Source organism: Thamnophis sirtalis, unplaced genomic scaffold (genome assembly GCF_051295495.1).
Source record: "Thamnophis sirtalis isolate CommonGarterSnake01/CBP01778 unplaced genomic scaffold, rThaSir2_p1.2 scaffold_1, whole genome shotgun sequence".
NCBI lineage: Eukaryota > Metazoa > Chordata > Lepidosauria > Squamata > Natricidae > Thamnophis > Thamnophis sirtalis.
The window spans coordinates 146742116-146763321 of record NW_028261381.1 but is presented as its reverse complement, the minus strand read 5'-3'; the positions used below and the strand labels follow the sequence as shown (position 1 = coordinate 146763321).

Below are 21206 nucleotides of genomic sequence, written 5' to 3'. Positions count from 1 at the left end.
CAAGGAAAAACAAAGAAAATCCAGTTGCCTCTTGAAAAAGCACTTTTGGGACAACCATGACCTGGATGACTGAGAATCTCCATAACAGTGCTGGGTTGCAGGCAGGTACGCCCTGGTACGGGCATACAGGAGCCTGCCCGGATCCTAGGTACTATTCTGGTACGGTGCTCCGGAAGGCCCACCCACCAACCCACAATCCTTACCTGTCTTTAAAGTCTTTGGCGCTTATGCGCACGGCGCATACAGCCGCTGTGCGACGCAACGCTGAGCAGCTGGAGCATCATGGAGGTGTTGCTGGAAAGTATGCCGCATGCACGTGCTGCGCACGTCCATGTGGACAATGCCAGGCCCATTCCAACCGTACCCGTTGGAACGGGATCCAGAACCCACCACTGCTCCATAAACATTGGCCTTCTAACCTTTAAGTATTTATGGACCAAGATAGATTGCCTTAATCCATATTGATATATATGTTTATCTACTGAGACCCTCTCTTAGCTGCCAATCTGTGAAAAAGAGTAGAGTAGCAGGAACAAGGCTTGCATCCTTTTCATGCTCCTGGAACTCAGGATCAGCTGGGATGCAGGGATCTCTCTTTACAGTCTTTCAGAAGAGCCCCAAAGGAACTTTTTTAAAAAAAGTTTTTTCTCCTGATAGTTTTCTAGGTCTGCTTGTTGGAATTTGACATGATGTGATTCATTTTAATATTTGTCTTGGATTGGTTTGTTGTTTGACCTGCATTACTTGTTACGTTATTAAGTTATTAAATTGTGAAATTGCTGACATTTTATGGGTGTTAAACTTAACTGAGAGCCGCTTTCCTCCTCCTATAGAGAAAACAAAAGACTTAGTCCAACACGAAGAAGAAATCAATGGTAACATCAGTGGCTACAGAGAATCTCAAGGCGAGACTGTCTACGCATTCCGTAGGGAACCCAGCTACTTCGAAATCCCAACAAAAGAGTTCCACCAGCCAGTAAAAACTCCAGAGGTTCAAGTCCATGAGATCCCCACCAAAGATGTCGATGTGGCAGTGATACCTGTTGTGCAGAGCCATGCCTCTTTTACCATTGAGTTTGATGATTGCACTCCAGGTAAAATGAAGATAAAGGACCACGTCACTAAATTTTCCCTCAGGCAGAGACGGAACCTCAGCAAGGACGCTGGCCACGTGGAAGTTATCTCCGCAGAGAATAAAGTGGCTGACTGGCTGGTGCATAATGATCCAAGCCTCATAAGAAGGCAGTCTCCCGGAGATGATGTATATAGTACAAAAAGTGACCTCCCTGTTCATGTGAAGACTCTGAAAGGTAAAACCTCTCACTAAAGGAATGGATGCTCTATGCTTTGTTTGTTACATGTAAAAATAAAAATAAAACAATAAAATTCAGAGCCAGGGAAATTTTGGAATTAAAGATATAGAGAAGGAACACCATGTAGAAATCCAGACAAAATAGGTTCAAACCTCTTTTCCCTTTCTGAGAAAGGGTAGCATGAGAAGTTCTGCAGGCCTTGTTTCATTGTAAAGTTTCCAAGCATGCTTTGGAACATGGTTTGAAGATACAATCATGGAATTTGTTCAAATAATCTGAACAGGAAAGCATAGGAAACTACACATGGATTCCTGCATTGTAGGGAATTTCTAGTAAAAATGTCAATAAGGTGTTTCTTGGGTTTAATATATATTTCATATCAGTTGACTTATCTCTTTAAAGTAATATGTTTGTTGTAAGGAAGTGGCTTTTCAGGTCATAATTTCAAATAGTTACATCCAAAAAGACCTACTTTTTTAAAGTAAAAACAAAAACAAAAACAATGGTTTAAAATTCCTAGTGCTTTGTAAATGTAATTGGTAGCCCTTAATAGACAAATATATATACACTAAACTCTCCTGTTTTGTCTTTTGATAACGTACAATCGGGTGAAACGGTGTGTCACAGGGCAGCAATTTTTGAATCAATGTATCTCAAATGGACTCCCTTAAATAATATGTCTCAAATCCCATTGGACTGAACTTTGATAAAGTTGTGGCCACTTCAGTACTGACATGCCACCACAGTCACCTGTGGTCATGTCATCATTTCTAACGTCCCTGAGTGCTTTTCACAAGGAGAGTCAGTGGGGAAGCCTAAAGACAGTTGAAGGTTGCTGTCACTCCCACTGATTTTTTTGGTCTGCCCATGGTAACTCTCTTTATCTGTTTAGGTAAGGAAATTTCTCTGAAATGAGGACCCAATAGGTCCTGGGTTGTCTAATGCTATCTAAAGGAAGGGGCAAGGAGACATTACTGACGTAGTGACATAGAAAGGAATCATGCCTTATCGTAGAACAATCTGATCTGTGTTCCAATTCTTTAGGTAACAGACATGAAGATGGAACCCAAAGTGACTCAGAGGACCAAGTAGCACCTAAGCCAGAGAAAGAGACAGTTAGCAATGAGCAAATGATAGAGCAAGCCAAACTCCAGCGCCAAATTCGACGTGATCCCCAGGAAATGCTCCACAACCAGCAGGCCTTTGTCATTGAGTTCTTTGATGATGACGTGCCCCGGAAGAAAAGATCGCAGTCTTTCACACACAGTGGCCATTCTACCCAAAATGAGGTCGATCCCACCCTGAAGACAAAAGTTGAAAAACGCAAAATTACAGTGCCTGCTGAGAAACCAGTAAGTTCCATGCCCTCCCAACATCCACCTGCAACAGGGACCAAAGGGCCAAGCAATAATCCATTCACCACTCCAAGAGCAGGCTCCTTCAGGAGGGAGAAGGCAGATGAGCGGATCAGCCCTTCCCCATCCTCCACATCACGAACACCTGTAAAAAGTTACGGGAGTGTTGGAAGGAAATCAAAATTAGCTCAAGAGTTTGCTGCTGAATGTTTAAGGGAAAGCGTTCAAGCGACTCAGCCCAACATTGAAAAGCCCCCTCCTGCACCAACACCACTAAGCTCACGGACAGTGATTGTCCCAACAGCACCAGAAACAATTCCTCCACCAATTGCTGATCCTAAAGTGGCCAAAGCTAAGAAACAGGAAGAGGAAGATAGTTTGAGTGAAACAGGCACTTACACTATTGAAACTGAATCACAGGATAAAGAAGTAGAAGAAGCTCGAAAAATGATTGATCAGGTACGTTCATATTTCTTAGAAACAAAAGGAACTAGTGCATTTTTGTCATTTGGAGATTGGTAACCAAAACTTTGGGGTAAGAATAGTAAGGCCTGGTACATCCACTAAAATGCTGCTGACCAACTAAATTAATGGGATTAATAGCCTTTCCTTGGCTCCCTCTTGCATTTGCTCATGAGTTTACTTACTTTTGCACTGCATTAAATATGGCAAATTCTAAACTAGTTTTCTTTTCATCATTGGTTTGATAGCGGCCAAACCCTTCTTTGATGAAAACCCAGATTAACCTTGTGCAACTAAAACTATTGCAAAAGTCACCCTTAAGTAAGGCATTCATGGAGAAGGGCCAAAGGATGTGAGAGCCAAGGAGTTGGGATAATACAAACCCTGTGGCTGAACCTGACTGAAAATGTCATGTCTGCACTGGAAGAAAAAGTTGCAGTAGCTAAATCTTAATTCTCATGTATAGCAGGGGAGTTGACAAGCTTGCCTTATCAGGGAAATGGGTGGCAAATAAATTCAATTATTAAAAAAATAATTGCATGTAGAAAGAGAAAGGGTATTGGGGCTGTGTTGTTTTACATGCAATATTCGAAAGAACTGGATTTCTATTTTTCTTAGCTAAGCTTATGCAGCTTGTAATCTTCCAGTCAAATGTGGCTGATGAAGCATCTTGACTGCTACCTGCTGGTAGTCAAAAGATACAATGCTGTGTTACTAATCTCACTTCTGTTAGGAAATAATGCAAATTTTAGAACAAGCCAGGTTTAAAAAAATGTGAGAGAGTGCTTAGAAACAGGGCACTCAACCAAGCTGCAATTGGTAGACAAATAGGCTTAGATCCTGTTTCATTTCCATGCAATTAACTACTTTCCCGGGAATTCAGCTATGAAGAGAATTTGGTATAGTAGTTATCGTAAGTTAAAACTACATAGGAACTGGGAGATCGTAAGTTTTAGGCTTCTCTTTGGCATGAAAGCCTAGTCAGTGACTCTCTCAGTCTTATCCAACTCCCAAAGTTGTTGAATGGAAGGTGGGATCCTTTTGCATGCTGCCTTGAGCTGTACTAAATAAGGACAGGAGGTTGTAATTACAACAGCTGTCTCCCACTTAGGGAAGTGTCTAACTTTCCTGAGATACAAACCATTGCCAAGCAAGATACTTCATTTCCCCTCGTCATCCCCACCTGATAATGTTATCTAGTATAGGAATGACATTTACAACTATGAAATACGGCTAACAATGCAACAGGCTAACTTGAAATTACACACATTCTCTGCTATGTGTGTGTATTCTTATGGCTTGTTCAAGGAACCCTGTGAACTATTACAACAGTTTTGTCTCTTTGGGGTTTGATAAACCTGCCCTTGCATGAACTGCATGAATAGGGGGATTGTGAACACCTGCACGCTGGTTGATAATTACAGTCTAGGTAGGCATGCATAATAATTGATAGCTGTATCAATTTGGAATGCATTTCCCTATTTGTCCTAAAGTCTAAACTAATACTTCCTTATGCAAAAGTAGATAAAATATGGTTAAAAAAAGATGTGAAAGGAGAAGCACCCTGATCATCCCCAGTAATTTAAATTGCAGTACCGCTTTCATATCCTCAAGCATCTCAGCCTGTGGATTGTCTTGGGTGGACTTGGAAGTTCAAAATATCAGGAAGGCAAAGTTTGCCTTTCCCAGTTTTTACGTGGTGACATATTTCTCTGATTCATCCCATATTAGACTAATAATTGCAAGAGTAACATCCTTGTCACCTGATAGCTGACATTGAACCTCATTTGCTTGCTTCTGGCCTCCCAGATCTTGATTTTTTTCATGCCGAGATGAAAAAAAAATCTGTAAGAAAGTGACTCTCAACCTGTTAACTCAGAACTGAAGATGAATCAGTATGAGGATGTTAAGTGGGGGGGATTTGTTTTTCTCGTCACCAGGTTTTTGGTGTTTTGGAGTCTCCTGAATTTTCCAGAACTTCTTCAACCTTCAGGCCAGTTATAAAAGGTGAAAAAGAAGAATTAGGGCACAATCACTTGTTTGGAGAAAACGGCTCAGCTCCAAAGGTGACGATGATGCAGGTCATTGCGTCCAAAGTAGCAAGTGGTCATCATGGAGATATACCGGTACAGTGGATATGTATAAATAATATTTATCTTCTTGTTCACCTGCACACTTGACTTGAATGTTTAAGTAAATAGAACTGCAATTAATGCATTTTTAAAAGAATGTTTTCCTTTTGATGTAATTTATGGTATTCAAAAGTTTGGATTTACAGTATTTTTCGGTCTATAAGATACACTCCCCCCCACCCCCCCAAAGTGGGTGGAAATGTCTGTGCATCTCATAGAGCAAATATTGTGATGGTGGGAGGGGGTTGGTGTCACTGCTGCCGCCGTTTGCCTCCAGGAAATGCTGGAGCCTTCGCTGCCGAGCAGCTGATTGGCGGTTGAATCGGCCTCCCGGAATACCGCCGATCAGCTATTCTAGGCAGCGGCAATCTGGGAGGCTGATCCAACCGCCAATCAGCTACTCAACCACAAAGGCTCCAGCGTTCCCAGCAGAGGTAGCACACATGGAGGAGGCAGCAATGGCAGCGTTTCCAGTCAGGAAAAACCTGAAAGGACAGCATTGGGAACTGTAGAACAAGGGAGTCAAACTCGCGGTGTCACATTGTTGTCACAACTTTCTCCCCCTTCACTAAACCAGGGAAGGGCGTGGCCAGCACGTGATGCATCCGGCCCATGGGCCATGAATTTGACACTCCTGCTGTAGAGGAATTGAAAAGGAATTTTTTTTTCCATTGAAGCTTCCATTGATCCCTCACTTTCCTTCAAAACTCAGACCTCAATCCATCTCTGTGCTTCAGCAAAGCAGTTACTTATGAATATCCAGCTATGATGGAATTTTAAAATGCCACACTAAACTTTGGACGATCTTGTTTTAACCATGTCACATCTTTCATCTTTTGCAGGTGTCATCTTCAGTCCAAAGCAGCCAAAAATGGATTTCAAGATGGGCAAGCCTTGCAGATACCTACCCGGGCTCAGGTTCTGCCCCTGGAGCTGTGGAAGCCGAGCAGGGTCCCCACTGTCAGGTTAGCACAGGTACGTAAAGCAACTGATATCATTCTAGCATTTCAAAGGATTTTAACTGTATAAAATCACCTTGTTTCTGTACCCATTTTCCATTGTTTTAAATTTAGGTTTATATTCCAAACTTAAAATTCCTAAACTGGTTAATTTTGCTGGTAAGAATTCCTTTATATAGGTGGCAATATCAAACTTTGTGATACTTGAAGAACTTTCCCCATATCCAAATGTGAGTAGCTTCTGTTTTGGAATTCAAATTGGCTAGTAATGAAAATCTTTCAGTATTGAAGTGATATAATCAAAAGTAAATTGCAGGTGTGCTTTGTATCAATGTAAACTTTTCAACTCAAGGTTTATTAGTTTAAATTTATAGGCTGTCTATCATTGACTTTGGTTGTCTTAACAAGAATTAGCATATACTACATTGCAATATTTTAGATAGAACATAGATAATTTAGAAATGGACACAGCTGACACACTAAATTAAATGAAGTTTTCCGTGTCATTTGACAACCCTTTGACAGCATATAGTGAGTTGTTGCATTCCAATATAATTTGGGATCCCTACTGACAACAAAATCTCCATCCTTTCTTGATACAATATCAGGTTATTCACCTCTGCCATCTCACCATCTCATTTAGGCAATATTAAAGAGTATCAACCAGTCATTTGGAGTTAGATTTTATAAAATAGTAGAGATGAATGTCACTATTAACATTTCACTCCAGAGGACCCTTTCCAATGACACTACATAAAAACAGGACAGAAAACTGTGGAACTTCACAGGTCCATTATCTGTGGGTTCACTCACTTCATACTATCTGGACACAAACTAATAGGAAAGATTGGAGATGTTGCAATTGCAATGACTTCAAGTATCAGTTCCTTCAATTTGTTCAGAAAAATGCCATAACCAATGGTATTATACGTTGGCTTGAAATTTAACAGACTTCATTTGATGACGTTTAAAACTTAAAAATGTTGTATCCTACAATTTGAGCTTGATGAAATAGCCTGTTAATGCTGCCATATTTTACTCATGTCAAAAAAATTCTGGAAAAAGGAGAGATGAAATGCCTTCAAAGTACACATTTTAAAGCAGAGTTTAGTTGTTCTCCATGCATCAAAACACTAAATACGGAAATAAGTTTTCTATGTTAATTCCCTTCTTTCATGCCTTTTCTTCTCTCATGGAATGTAATTGAATTTATTTATGAAGCTTTCTGGAATATTTTAGAATTCTAGAAAATCAGTTCTAAAATCTTGGAAAGAAACTTCATGGAGAGAAAAAGCATGTTTCAGTAGTACTTTTCTCTATAGAGCTGTGATGGTGATCCTATGGCATGCGTTCCAGAAGTGGCACACAGAGCCATCTCTCCGGGCATGTTGCTCTTCTGGATTCCGGGATACACATGTGCACCAGCCAGTTGGTCTTCATGCTCGCATGTGTGCCAGAAACTGGAAGACCAGATGACTGCCGCGCATGTGCACACCAGAAACCAGTAGCTCAGGGAACTGCTCTTCTGGTTTCCGGTGCTCCCGCATGTGCGTGCTGGGGAGCTGCTCTTCTGGTTTTGGGTGTTCCCTCCGTGCGCGCTTCTGTTTCAGCGCTCAGTGCTGAAAAGATTCACCAACATTGCTATTGGGACAAAGCTAAGAACACAAAAAAGACAAAGACTACACAAAGCTGTCTTATCTTTGCATACAACAGGACATCTTAATTTTTGAGTTTAATGACTGTCTCCCTATCGTTCTCAGAAAAGGATTCCAGTCCCAGAATGGGAGAGTCTGAGATTTCAGTGGCATCACGGACCAGACGACTTCTTCCTCAACTCCCTCCAGGTGAAAAATTGGAAAGTCCAACACCGGCTATTTTAATTTGTCACGAGATCTTTCCTGAAGTTTCCCAAAGGAACTTTAGTAATGATTCCAGGGAAGAAATATATGTGGATTCTGACACTCGATTGTTAACTCAGGAAGATTTGGATCCAGATAGCCTTAGTGATACCAGCAAATCTGATGATGGTATCAACTTGGAAAAAGGTAGGAAAAGCCAAGATGGCACCAAAACATCTGAACAGAGTCGAATAAGGGCTGAAAGTGCAAAGTCTAGAAGCTCTCAGTGTCCTATGCCAAGACTTTCAGGCTTGAGAGCACTAAGTGATCCCCTGTCAGCATCTTTTTATATAGATGATGAGGCAGAAGAGATAGGGGTTCCTTCAAAGCTTCCTTCAAGCATACCTCCTCATCCTCCTGAAATAGACAAAGAAGAACCTCCTTTCAAGTATGGAAAGACAGCTGCCAAAGGAATGAACAATACATGTCTTTACTCAAATGGGAAAATGGTTATGTCATTACACCAGGGACTACCAGAACAACAAGCTGTAGCCACAAAAGAAATTTCATCTTTTGTTAGACAAGAGAGTTTTACCAAAGAGAAGTCAAGCAGCAACATTCCTCAAAACAGGCTACCGCATATCTCAAGCCACCCTCTACTTAAAGATCTTGAGGTCACACGAGCAAATCGTATGGACTATAATCCTGAGACCCATCTCCTTCTTAAAGACACTGAAACTGCCCTGGCAGCCTTGGAAGCCAAAATTCTTTGTCAAACTCACCAGCTCGATGCTCCCGAAAATCCTCCTGGGCACTTAGAAGACTCTCTATCTGGAGAGTCGGATGTGGACACAGCCAGCACGGTCAGCTTGGTAAGTGGTAAAAATCTGCCAAGTCACCCACCAAAGCAAAAATCAGTGTCACCTTTACAGAAAGAGAGGTCGTCGTCCACGCCGTCTGGCCAAGAGCAAAATATTCAAGCTAGTGCACGCGACAGGCTTTCAGAAAAACGGAAAGCAATCCCACCCGAGACTGGGAGCAAAGGTGAAAATGCAAGGCGTTTTCAAGTGAAACACAGCGTAGGAACAAGTGGGTCTCAGGATTATACAGATGATGAGAGAAGTAGCAGCCTCCCGTATTTGCCTCCGAGTGAAATAGCCTCTTCTGATCAGGAACAGCTCCCCTCAAGGCCTCTTTCTAGAAAGAAGCCTTTCTCACAGTCAACCAAAGAAGATCACAGCAAGGTAACCACAACGGTGCAAAAGATTCAACAAGTTCTTACCAGGTCAAATAGTCTATCGACCCCAAGGCCCACGAGAGCCTCCAAACTTCGCCGAGCCCGATTGGGAGATACCTCAGACAACGAGAGTGCTGACACGGAGAAAACGGCAGCACACCCTGAGGGAACCACAGCATCTTCCAAGCAACCGGTAGAAGCCAAGAAGCTCTCAAGGCTTGACATTCTTGCCATGCCAAGGAAACGGGCAGGATCTTTCACGGTGCCAAGTGACTCTGAAAGTGCCCCATCAAAGCCAACCTTTTCTGGGCGCAGTGCAGAGTCGTACTATTCTACCCGAAAACCGCTTGTGTCAGAAGCTAAAAATGCTGTTAAGAAAACAGCAGCAGTGGTAGCTGCTTCCAAGCAATCTTTCAGCAGGACACGTTCCAGCAGTGTGAAATATGCTTCTACCTCCAGTGAGTAATTGGGTCTTTGCACTTTTTTTTCTTTATAATTATGATTTTCCAACACAAATCGCCTAAGTTATGCAAAGGATAACAGAGATGTCTCTAACCCCATGTCATAATATAATCCTGCCTCATATTTTTACTTTTTGTATTTGAATAATCAACACATAATTCCTTTCTTATTTGTTTATTTCAAATCTCAAAGGCTATTGCAATGCAACTGTCATGTTCAAAGTCACTGTGTCTCCATCCTGCATGTCCAGTCTCTTATAATTTTCATCTGGATAGCTCCTTAGATAAGGCACAATGTTCTGCTTATGGCTAGGAAAAAAATGGGTTGCATTTCCTCAATATCCTTCTTTTGAATTTTCTATGGCTCCTCAAAGTGCCAAAACTGCATATTTCTTACATTAAGCAATTTATGGGGAATCATAAATCACCCTCCAGTATCTTCTAAATTAGAATTCTAGATTATACTGGCAAAATCGATGGGATATAAGTCACTTAGTAATGAGACCGGCAGCACATAAATTTAATAAATCATAAAACAACAACTGTATAGCTTCAAATGGCAAAGCAGCTATAATTGACATGGTCTCCTCTGTAGAGGATTATATTCACAGAAAACACAATTTGTCAGTGTAGTCCATTTTCATCAGATATGCACACGTAGTTCAAGTCATATCAGTGTAGGATGAGGTAAGAGTAACAGAGTTGGAAGGGACCTTGGAGGTCATCTAGTCCAACCCCGTGCTCATGCAGGAGACCTGTACTATGGATTCAAACTGCCAAACTGCCGACCTTTCTGATGGACAAGCTCAGTGTCTTAGCCACTGAGTTTCTTAGCCACTACGCTCTCCAGATATTTTGGATTGCACCTCCCACGATTTTGGCCAGTAGCAATAATGTCTGGAACCAATAGGAGTTGACATCTAAAAGTTTTGAAGACAAACTTCCTGCCAAACTGCATTATTTTACTAACTAACTCCTGTGTTTTTTATTTAGCACTATAACTTGGTGTTTCCCCAGGGAATGAGTTTGGAATATGCAGAACCATTTATTTATAAGGAATTTCAGTTTATCTCTTGTGAATATTTAAGGCAAGCGTTCAAATGAATTAAAGCCTTTCAATGGCACCACATATAAAGGGACTACATAAATAATAGTGCATGGACAGTAAGGACCCAAAGTTACGGATCATGTATTTTGGGGCAAAGCTGCTTATTTCACTTCAATCTTAATTTTGCCCACTCTTTCTTTCAAATGAATTGGTTTTTGTCTTCTAGTGTTTTGCAGCAATGGCTAACAAGTTTCAGTGTAGAAGTTAAGATTGGGAGTCCACACCAATCACTACATGACTAATATTTCTACCCTAACTAATGTCCTGTAGGTTGTGGACTTTCTACTTCTCCTGCATTGACTCTAGTTTGTAGAAGGGCAGTTCTACAAGTGTTTCAACATTCAGTCTTGACTAATAACCTATATAACATGGTTTCATCTCTTGTGAATTCATTTACACAAAGAAGCATAGATAACTTTAAACCCAGTGTTGTTTTAGGTAAAAGAACCTCACACAGCAGTTCTGAATCATTACTTTCCAAAAACAGATTGGAGTGCAGTCCAACAGTTCAGGAAGTTGCAGATAGTCCTCGATTTATAACCATTTGTTTAGTGACTGAAGATGCAGCAGCACTGTAAAAATGACCATTTTTCACGCTTACAAGCATTGCAGCAGCCCCATGGTCATGTGATCAAGATTTGGATGCTTGGCAACTAGCATGTTTTTTGACAATTGCAGTATCCTGGTATCATGTGATCACCTTTAGCGACCTTCTGACAAGCAAAGTCAGTGGGGAAGCCAGATTCACTTAATAACTATGTTACTAACTGAACAATTGCAGTGATTTACTGTGGGAAGAAATGAGTTTTGCCCCATAAAGTGGGGCAAAACTCACTTAACAACTGCCTTGCTTAAGCAATAGAAATTTGGGGCTCAATTGTCGTATGTCAAGGACTATCTGTACACAGTTCAAGAGAGCTGTTACAACAGAAAAAAAATATCAATGGATTAGTCCTTCAGTAAATGCAACCAGTAAATGCAATCAGGGGCATCTGATTTCGGCAGGCCTTTGCCTTTAACTCTTCATCATTATGTACAGCGTGAAGGCCACACACAGCCCCACAGATTTAATCTCTTGTATATAACATGTGAGACTACCAAGTTACCCTTTTTGCAGAGTTTTCTTTTTCACTCACTGCCTGTTTACGCAATCAGTAATGCTGAAGTAATTAATTCCCCATTGTTTGTTAACAAGTCTTAATTGCTGGATTAAACAAAAAGTTGAAGTCATTTGCAGGTTTCTGTTCTTTGCGGAGATAAATAGCCATGTAGTACCAGCCTGTGTCTGTTGGCTTGAGCGTTTAGTTTAGTAGAGATTGGAGATCAGGGTAAATCCTATAATTCAGGAATAAAAGCTCTTTTGAAAGGCTTGATTTTCATTTCTGGCATCTCAGAAAATGAACACTTAAAATCCCTCTCTAGCAGTTGGAAAATTGTGGTAAGTTAATGTAGATAGTGTCTAAAACAAGCTAGATTTGTTAGCTTTTGGGTAGTTTTCTGGGTTTCAGCATATAATATGGTGGTGTAAACTGCAGATTCACTCAATAGTGAGATGGGTGGCATATAAATTTAATAAATATAAACAAGGCAATTCAGAATCAAACGGGTCATTCCATAGCAAAAGGGAAAAAAATTATGTCTTATTAAAATAAAGGCTTTGGCTCACTGGCTTTCTTCTAAATTTTCTTTGCTGCCATGCTGTCACAGCCAATATAAAGTGTAGAATGCAGACTTAGATTATTTTCAGGTCCAGTCTAAAGTGTTGAATTTTTGCTTTCTTTTTCATTTTTGCAGTTTCTATAGTCAACAGTTTAGCTGTAAACATCCTGCTGAGAGGATTGAACCATTGTTTTATTAAAATTATCATCTCCATCTTCAAACCTCTTATAAGCAGCTTTGGAAAGTTTGAAACCACCGAATAAAAAAATAGCAATGCCGAATTGAATACCAATTTAAGTAACTTGGTAGTATGAGGGGGTCTAGTATAAGGAGTGGGGTTTGCGTCTTACCAGCACTGATGATGTTACCTAGATTGGGTAATGAAACGTCTGCAAGAAAACAAACAATCTCAGAGAGCACCAAGGACTCCTCATTTCAACCCTGAGCTACAAATATTCTCCTTTATTGGAACCTGTAGTTATTCCTGACTGTGTAAACAAGACAAACATTTCTGCTTTTCCTGCTGGCCTTAGAGCTGCTTACTTGTACTTGGAAATGGAGCCATCTGAAATTAATGATTCCTAAGGTTAATACATGGAAAACTAACTTGCCTAATTGACTCTCTTGGGGCCTTTCGTGCACATTGAGATGAAAAACCCATGCCACGTGTAGAAAAATCCTACCGTGTCAAAGTTTATGGTTATATGTATATCTGCCTTGCCAAATATTTTTGTTCATTGATAATGATTAATTTAACTTATGACAACAGACAGATGGGGGATGACCATTTTACCACACATTTCATCACACATTTGTGCTTGATCTGATGAATTATTCCTACTGCTTGAGAGGTTGTTATAAATTGGTTCTTAACCATATAGGAAGAATTGCTTCTCCCTGGTTGTCTGCCTGTAGCTCTATTCAAGTGTTGGCTATATGAGGAACTAACAAATGTAGAACGTGGGTCGGTGTGAAACAGCTCATCCCTAATATTATGTGCCCATCTAACTCTACCCATAATCTTTGCACATTAGATAAAACTTCAGAAAGGAAATCGACTAAAGGTTCCTGAACAACAGGAATTGGCAACATTAAATTTGATGGAACCACAAAATTAGAAATATACTGTAAAAGATAGCTGATCTCAGAAGATCATTAAATTTCTGGTGATTTTGTATTTTTTTCATATTTTTCAAGACTTCAGGCAAGGCGTTTGGTGTTCTGATCTAAAATCTTTTGAGGTGGTATAGTACATGGAAATTCTACTAGAAATCTCTAGTGAAATTTGAAATGAAATTTGAAGATTTTGTGCAGTTTGGAGCATTGTTTTATTTTTTCAGTGCTTGGGTCATTGCAGTGAAGTGCCTTGTCTTGCCCGATTGAGGGGCTGGGGAAAGGGATCCAGTTGAGCATGTGATCAGCTCAGCTTCCAAATGGAATAATATCTCTTCACTGGGGAGCATGTTTTATCAAGCAATGATGAAAACATTAGCAAGTGGCCACCAGATAATTGGAAATGAAGCGTATGACAGATGTGTGATAAGTGTGTGATAATTGAGTCATCTACATCCATTCCAGCTAAAGTGCAAGCTATTTGATTTTCACCTATTAAAAATCTCTTCCATCTCATGCTATGCACATAAGTTTTCTTACTCCTCCTTTTCTTGGGCTGATTGCATTTGTGTTATGGCTTTTTTGAAGTCTTGTCTTTACTTTTCTTCAATTTTTTCTTCCTTACCACCATCTGAAAACCAATTCATTTTATATAAGCTTCGAGGCGGCGGCATCAGGGCTCAGATTATACTTCCACTTCCGAGGAGGAGTATGGCTCAAATCACAGTTCCCCTAAACACAAACGCTCCCATGCCTCAACAGCCACCCAGACTCCCAGGACCCGCAGCTCCGGGTTGAATAAACAGAAGCATAGCAGCAGCCGAGAGATGGAAGATGAAGATTATGGTGAACAGGATCCCTACAATTTCATTGTGCAGACTGCAGAGATAGCAGAAATAGCCAGGTGAGACACAGTTTGGCAATACTTTGAGCAACAGACCAAACAGTTGAAGTGGGCACAGGTGAGAAAAAATCACATTGAATCCAAAGAGAAACTACTCGTGTTTTCCTGAAAATAAGACCAGGTCTTGTTTTCTTTTGGGCCCCAAAATAAGCACTAGGCTTTATTTTCGGGGGTGTCTTATTCCCTCCCCCAGGTACAGGAGGCCCACTTCTACTTGCTTCTACTTGCTTGTGGTGGAGCAGAGGCCACGTTGTGCACCAGTGCCACTCCTGCAAGGCAGGGTGGTGTTGGAGCTGCCCCATGTACCCTGCACCAGCTTACCTCAAGCCCTCTCAACCAGGCCATACATGCCCCAACACTGCCTTGCCTTGTGACCATGGCACCAATAGGCCACTCAGCCTCCTGCTCTGTTATGGCTGCGATCAAGCAGGAGTGGGCCAGTGGCCATGTAGGTCTTATTTTAAGGGAAACAGTAGTTTGGTATTACATTTACATTTTTTACATTTACATTTTTCCTTTATTTGTATGCCTTTTCCCTGGGGGGACTCAGGGCGGCTCACAATTCAAAAAGGGAGGGGGGGAAAGACAAACAGTATTCCAATATGGAAACAATACAACATATATTAAGTGAACCAATATGGTGGGTATGTTGTACAGTGATTTTACAACACTTTTTAGCACTTGTTTTAGTGGTGCCTCATGTTTCCTACCATTCACAGCACAAGCTTGTCATAACTGAGAACTGCTTCATGTTACCGTGCATATAAAAAAATAATAGGAAAAAGAAATTGTGCTTTTCCATTCAGCTGCTGCTTCAGCCCCCTGTGCATCTCCAACCCAAGAATGGATAGCCTGTGTTTTTGGCAACTCTTGGGACCTCCACAGATTGGATTGGTTGAAGATCAGCAGCGCACATTCTTTTGTTTGTATTTTCAGGTGTGGGACTTGTAAAACTCTAATATAGGCTCTATAATAGGCAATCTTTAGTCCTGCCACTTTTTATCTGCAGCCATTACTCTTTCCAGCTTCAAAAGCTGTTAAGTTTTTACCTCCTTCGATATGTTTCAGTTTAGGAAAATGCAAATGTACTGCATCTAATTAGCAGTTTAAAATAGGAAGTTGAAATGGTTATGTGGCAGGTAATACGACTATTGGGAAAAGCTGGAAAACCTCAAAGCCATTGCTTTTACTTCAGCAGTTGATTGGGAAAATGGTCTCCTACTAGCTCAATGGTCAACTAAAGGTCTCTTGTTCTGTTGGTCCCATTTCCCTGCTGGACTATAGGACAGACCCGTGCTTCAAATCTGAAAGCCTGAAAGTGACCGTACTAAGTTGGATATATCAAATTTAGGTTCAAGATATAACTGTTTTCTAAATACTTTGTAATTTTTGATGTTTTATGGCCTGGTTGCATACTCAACCCCAATTTGACTCATTAGATCACAGTGTAATAAAGATTTTGGGCCTTTTCCATTGCCATTCTGGCTGAGGTTGGTGAGAATGAAAATGTCAGCATCACTCCATTACATAATTAGGAAAGAAAGACTAAGAGACTCCATGGGAAGGAAATCCAAAGTACTTTTACTAATTATAAATGGTAAGCAAGTAGTTGCGAAGCAAAGTCTACTTAATTAGGCGCGAAAGCAATTGATATATAGAATAGCCCATTCCCCACCCCTTAGGATCATAGCTCCAGTCCTTCAAGTGTCAGGTGTGAGATAACTTCAAAAGGCATCACGAAGATGGAATGTCGAGGCCGTTATTCTACGCGGGAAGGTCTCACGCATGCGCCATCCGAGCATCTCGAACATCCTAGAAGACTCCTCCAGCACATCAATTAACCCCTCCCAAATACCAGCCCTCCCTCCCCGTTTCATGGCAGCTGAAGCAACAGCAAGGCAGAAGCTGACAGAAAACCTGGAAGGCATTTGTTGTCTCTCCTTTATAGTAATTTTCTTCAGCACATAAGTACATATCTTCAATAAAACACTCTTTTTATGACCCTGTAATCCCTTAATTCGGGGTAGAGTTTGGGCACTGAACCAGCTGAGCATTTACTGCCCAGATGCCTTTCTTATAGTTACATGGCGTTTGCAGCAGATATTTTTAATTTGCGCCTGAGGAAAGAAACATTTGCTGCTACCTAGGATTGGACACTCAACCTTCTGAATGAGAGATCAACATCTTCACTACTAGGCCACCACACCGCTCAAATACACCACTCTTCAATATCAAGCAGAATTCATTACAGGAGAAACAATTTTTATAGTTTTTAAATAGCAAAACTAGGCACTGTGTTTTTCTAATTGAATATAATTAGTATCCATGTCAGGAATCCTCCTCTCTGAACTTTTTAACTGCTATTTATTTTGTACCTAGAAGGAGACAGAAAGTTCCTTCTAGTTGTGAATAATGCATTAATCTTTATCAGACCTACTTAAAGAGTTCATACCATTCTTCTAGATTAAGCCAGACCTTGGTAAAAGATGTAGCAATCCTTGCTCGAGAGATTCATGATGTTGCTGGAGATGGCGATTCCCAGAGCTCATCTGGAACAGGCCCAAGTACTGCCCACAGTTCGGTGCCTAATACCCCTGCTTCAACCATTTCGGCAAGAGAAGAGGTATGGGAGCTGCTTAAGGTTGTCAATAAGTGGTGCAACTTCATTGACCAGAAGTCCATAATATTCATATTATGGTTGAATCATAAGATTCCTAATAAGGAATATTATATAATAATGATATCCATAATAAAGCATTCAAATATTTTCATATGCAAGCAAGGTTATCTCTATACATGGTTGTTCTTTACTGAAATGGTAAACTTCTTGCAACATCCCTGTGTTGCTAAGTAGTAGAATTTGAAACAGCTGATTTTAGGATTTCTGTCAGTCATAAGGTACTTTCCAGTTTGTGGCAAAAAAAAATTCACCCTAAAACTCCACAACTTGGAAGAGAAGGGTTTTTTTTAGTGATAAACCATTGTGTTAAACTTGTATAAAAAGCACAACCAAGAAAAACATGACTCATGGATTTAGTCAGAGGTGGGTTGTTCCTGGTTCGGCCCGGATCGGGCGAACTGGTAGTAGCAGCGGTGGGAGGCTCCGCCCACCCACCTGGATACTTCTGTGCATGCGCAGAAGTGGGGCATGCACGTGCATGAGCACACATGCAAGCAAACTGGTAGTAAAAAATGGAAGTCATACCTGATCCATATGAACATTGCAATATTGGATTTTTTTAGAATGTGCATGGGTGAAGGGACAGCATTAAAACAAGCTCTGGAAAAGTTAACACTTCATTGATAATTGGAGTAAGAGATTACAAATATTTTGTAGGAATGTGCTTCTAAATTTTTCATCAGAGGACCTTTTGCATACTGAATGTATCAGCTTGTTTTTTTAAAAAAATGTGTTTAAACCATTACCTATTATTTCATTGGCTTTATCCAAACCCAAAATTAAAACAAACCCAGAAGATAGATTGTTTACATTTAAATTACCATGTCTGTTCACCATTAAGATCCAAAGCTATCTCTTATAATTATGAAATAAGCCCAGTTGGGACCAGATTAACATTTAGACATTTAAATGGAATTGATGGCCAAATTCTGGTTTTTATTCTGGAGAATTCTGCCCCTGATCCCTTAACTCCAGCCTTGGGCAGTGGGTTGAAGAAGGGGACCTCTAAGGTCCCTTCCAACTCTATGATTCAGTCCCAGTACTACACTGTCCACACATCTGGGTGTGGTAAACAAGAATGTTTGAAACCCAGGCTGTGCTTTGTATTACTTCTACTACTATTAGTGTATGGCATTGTTACATTAGCTACAATGCTACTGCAAAGTAGTTTGCTACCAATTTACCAGCTCTGCTCATGCGCTTCCCAAGTTATGCCACAGGAGGGCAAGCTAGTACCAGCTGCGTTTTTTTGTGTTTAGGTCTACCAGATCTAGGTTGCCAAAATTGAGGTGACCACTAGATGGTAGCAGGGAGTTATAGAAATCTTATGGTTCTCTGGTGGCACTAGATGTGATGGGTATTGTTACTTCTTTGATTTGATTTGGCCTTTTTGATTGTGCTATACTCTACTTTGCATTTAATTCTTCCAATCTTATGGTCAGCACTGACTGCTCTGTATCCCTCCCTCCCCCTCTTCCTTTCTTTCAATACAGATTGCTCATTCAGCTTTGCAGGCAGCAATTCCATATCAGGTGCATTTTCCATCCCACTTAATGTTCTGCTTTAAAACCTTTTAGTGTTCTCTAAATATTTTTTTCTCTTTTTCATTTTTTTCATTCTTTTCAGCTTTCTCACTTTTTCTTTTCCTTCTTTCGATCTTAAATTTTCTTTCACCAAGATTTAGAGCTAAATCCCTATCTTTTCCCCCACCTAGTTATATTCAAATAGACATTGAACTTAAAAAGTTGATGCCTAAGGAATTACAGATAGTCCTTGACTTGTGACCACAATTGAGTCCAGAATTACAGTTCTGAGTCATGCCAGTTGTGAAGCAGGTCATCATGTGACCGACCTGATTTCATGACAATTTTTGTGGTGCACGTTAAGTAGATGGTCATAAATCGAACACCATGGTTGTTAAGTGAACACTGTGATCACTAAACAAACCCATTGTTCACCCATTGGTTTATGCTGGAAACTAGAAGTAACGAGGGCGCTGCAGATGGCTATAAGTGCAGCCCAGTTGCTAAATGCCTAAAATGTGATCACATGACCGGAGAGATGTGATGTGGCCTGGATGCCGCAACTTTGAACCCAAGTCATAAGTACCTTTTGGGGTGTTCATTGTAAGTTTGAAAGGTCACTAAGCGAGGACTACCTGTACTCAGTTGGGAATCATCATTTCTTCCCCCCCTTATCCCTAGAACTTACCTCCACATGACCTGCGTACATTGGATAAAACCTTGTCATGATATGGGCAAGTTTAGATGTCACTCACTTATTGTGCTTGTTGAATGCGCAGAAGGGAGGGCATGTGTGCTACCTTTGCCCTTCGGATGTTTATGCATTGAGAGAAGCCTTGTCTGAGCGACCTATCATATACAATTGCAACTGCATGCATATATAGGCTTAATCTTGCAATTGTGAACCCTGCCCTGTTTGTATTCCTTGTTTACTTTTCATGGGTTTCCAGTCAGTCTTCCAGGATACTGAAGTTGGAGGAAGAACCGCTAGGAATGGATCCATTGTAGGGGCTTTAGCCAAATTGCAAATATGTATTTCTAAAAAGCTCCATGAGTAAAAAAAAACACGGTGTCTTACTAGGATTATGCACATGGAAATCTTAAGTGCATTTCACATTCATATTTCCTAAACAGCAAACAAAACAAAAAACCCTCTCTAAAGGAAAGTTTTAATTGATAAAATGACTAAGTCCATTGAATGTGGACTGTCTTCTACACTTGCATAATTTTTAATGTAACATTCTTTGAAAAGAGATTCTAATATTTTGGAATGATCGAATAGTACTAATAATATGTATTATATTGAAAGCTGGTGAAAATGACACTCCTATATTGGATACTGCAATATTCAATAAAGATGTGATATCATTTCTATTGTGAATTTTGGAAGTAAGCAAACAAAACTACTTAATATTGAGTCACTGGGTAAATTGTGCAATGCTTTATAGAAATGAAGGAGACGAACTCAACACCATGTGTCATTTTCAGTAGCTTCTCTGCACGTAATGAGTTGCTCCCACCTAGATGAAGAAGACTGGTATTAGAAGATCACACCATCGTTGCTTGTTACGTCTTTCTTATATTGTCAACTAGATAATTCAATTCAGCATTTATTTTTTATTCTTAAGCTGGTACAGCATATATCAGAAGCAAGTCTAAACTTCCAAAAGGTGCCTCCTGGTTCATTGGGATTCCGTGATTTTGACCAAAATATGAATGACAGCCGGGAGGAGGATATCACAAAAAGAACACGGATAAGAAACAGGGAAGAGGCAAGTGTATTTCCATTTCATGGAAGTATAGGAAATTAAATTCATCCATGTCTAAGATATGGACGTGTGAAACTACTTCCGAATGAGATCATCAGTTCCATGAATAACTGGGTGAAGGTTATCGAAAAGACTTACGTTAAAAATGCTATCTTTGAAATTTGTTTTGGTAATTGTATTCCAGGTGATCTTTGACAATTTGATGCTAAACCCTGTGTCCCAGTTATCTCATACCATTCGGGAAAATACAGAAAATTTGGCAGAGAAAATGAAGTGAGTGTATGGTGCCAATCTACTGTAAATGGCTCTCTCGTGTAAACCGCTTATGGATCCTGGAGACTAGCATTTCATACCAGAGTTAGAAAAATGACATTGATTAATATTGGCGGCTCTCAATTTAGGAGAGAATTAAAATGGGCATTTGTATCTTGGTTAGGATATTAAGTTTTATATTATAGTCTTGAACATGGCTCCTTGAACTCTTGGAACTTATTTCAAATAATCATGCTTGGAATCTATCCAATAATTTGAATATTAATAATTAACTTATTTTTTAAATCAATTAAAATATGCTTTCAAATGGCCAGTATTTTAGTATAGATAATTTGATAATTTGGTATAGATAATTTGTAGCATTCAGGTATACTGAAACGTGGGGTACAGAGATATACAGAGATTGTGTGATTAAATCAC

The 21206-nt window shown here is 40.2% G+C and overlaps 1 protein-coding gene across 5 annotated transcripts in view; it reads left to right on the top strand.

Moving 5' to 3' along the window:
* The window catches only part of CEP170B (centrosomal protein 170B), a 72367-nt gene that overhangs the window by 41392 nt on the left and 9769 nt on the right, over positions 1 to 21206 (top strand). For 2 of the 5 annotated variants that reach the window (XM_087727062.1, XM_087727055.1), the window contains exons 8-16: positions 834 to 1310; positions 2358 to 3127; positions 5071 to 5256; positions 6105 to 6237; positions 7982 to 9754; positions 14295 to 14541; positions 17005 to 17164; positions 20373 to 20516; positions 20698 to 20786. In XM_087727062.1, coding sequence (XP_087583188.1) covers positions 834 to 1310; positions 2358 to 3127; positions 5071 to 5256; positions 6105 to 6237; positions 7982 to 9754; positions 14295 to 14541; positions 17005 to 17164; positions 20373 to 20516; positions 20698 to 20786 — 3979 coding nt within the window. Of the gene's footprint in view, positions 1 to 833; positions 1311 to 2357; positions 3128 to 5070; positions 5257 to 6104; positions 6238 to 7981; positions 9755 to 14294; positions 14542 to 17004; positions 17165 to 18714; positions 18754 to 20372; positions 20517 to 20697; positions 20787 to 21206 lie in introns of all 5 variants that reach the window. The other 3 variants (XM_087727085.1, XM_087727070.1, XM_087727077.1) reach the window with 3 other exon arrangements.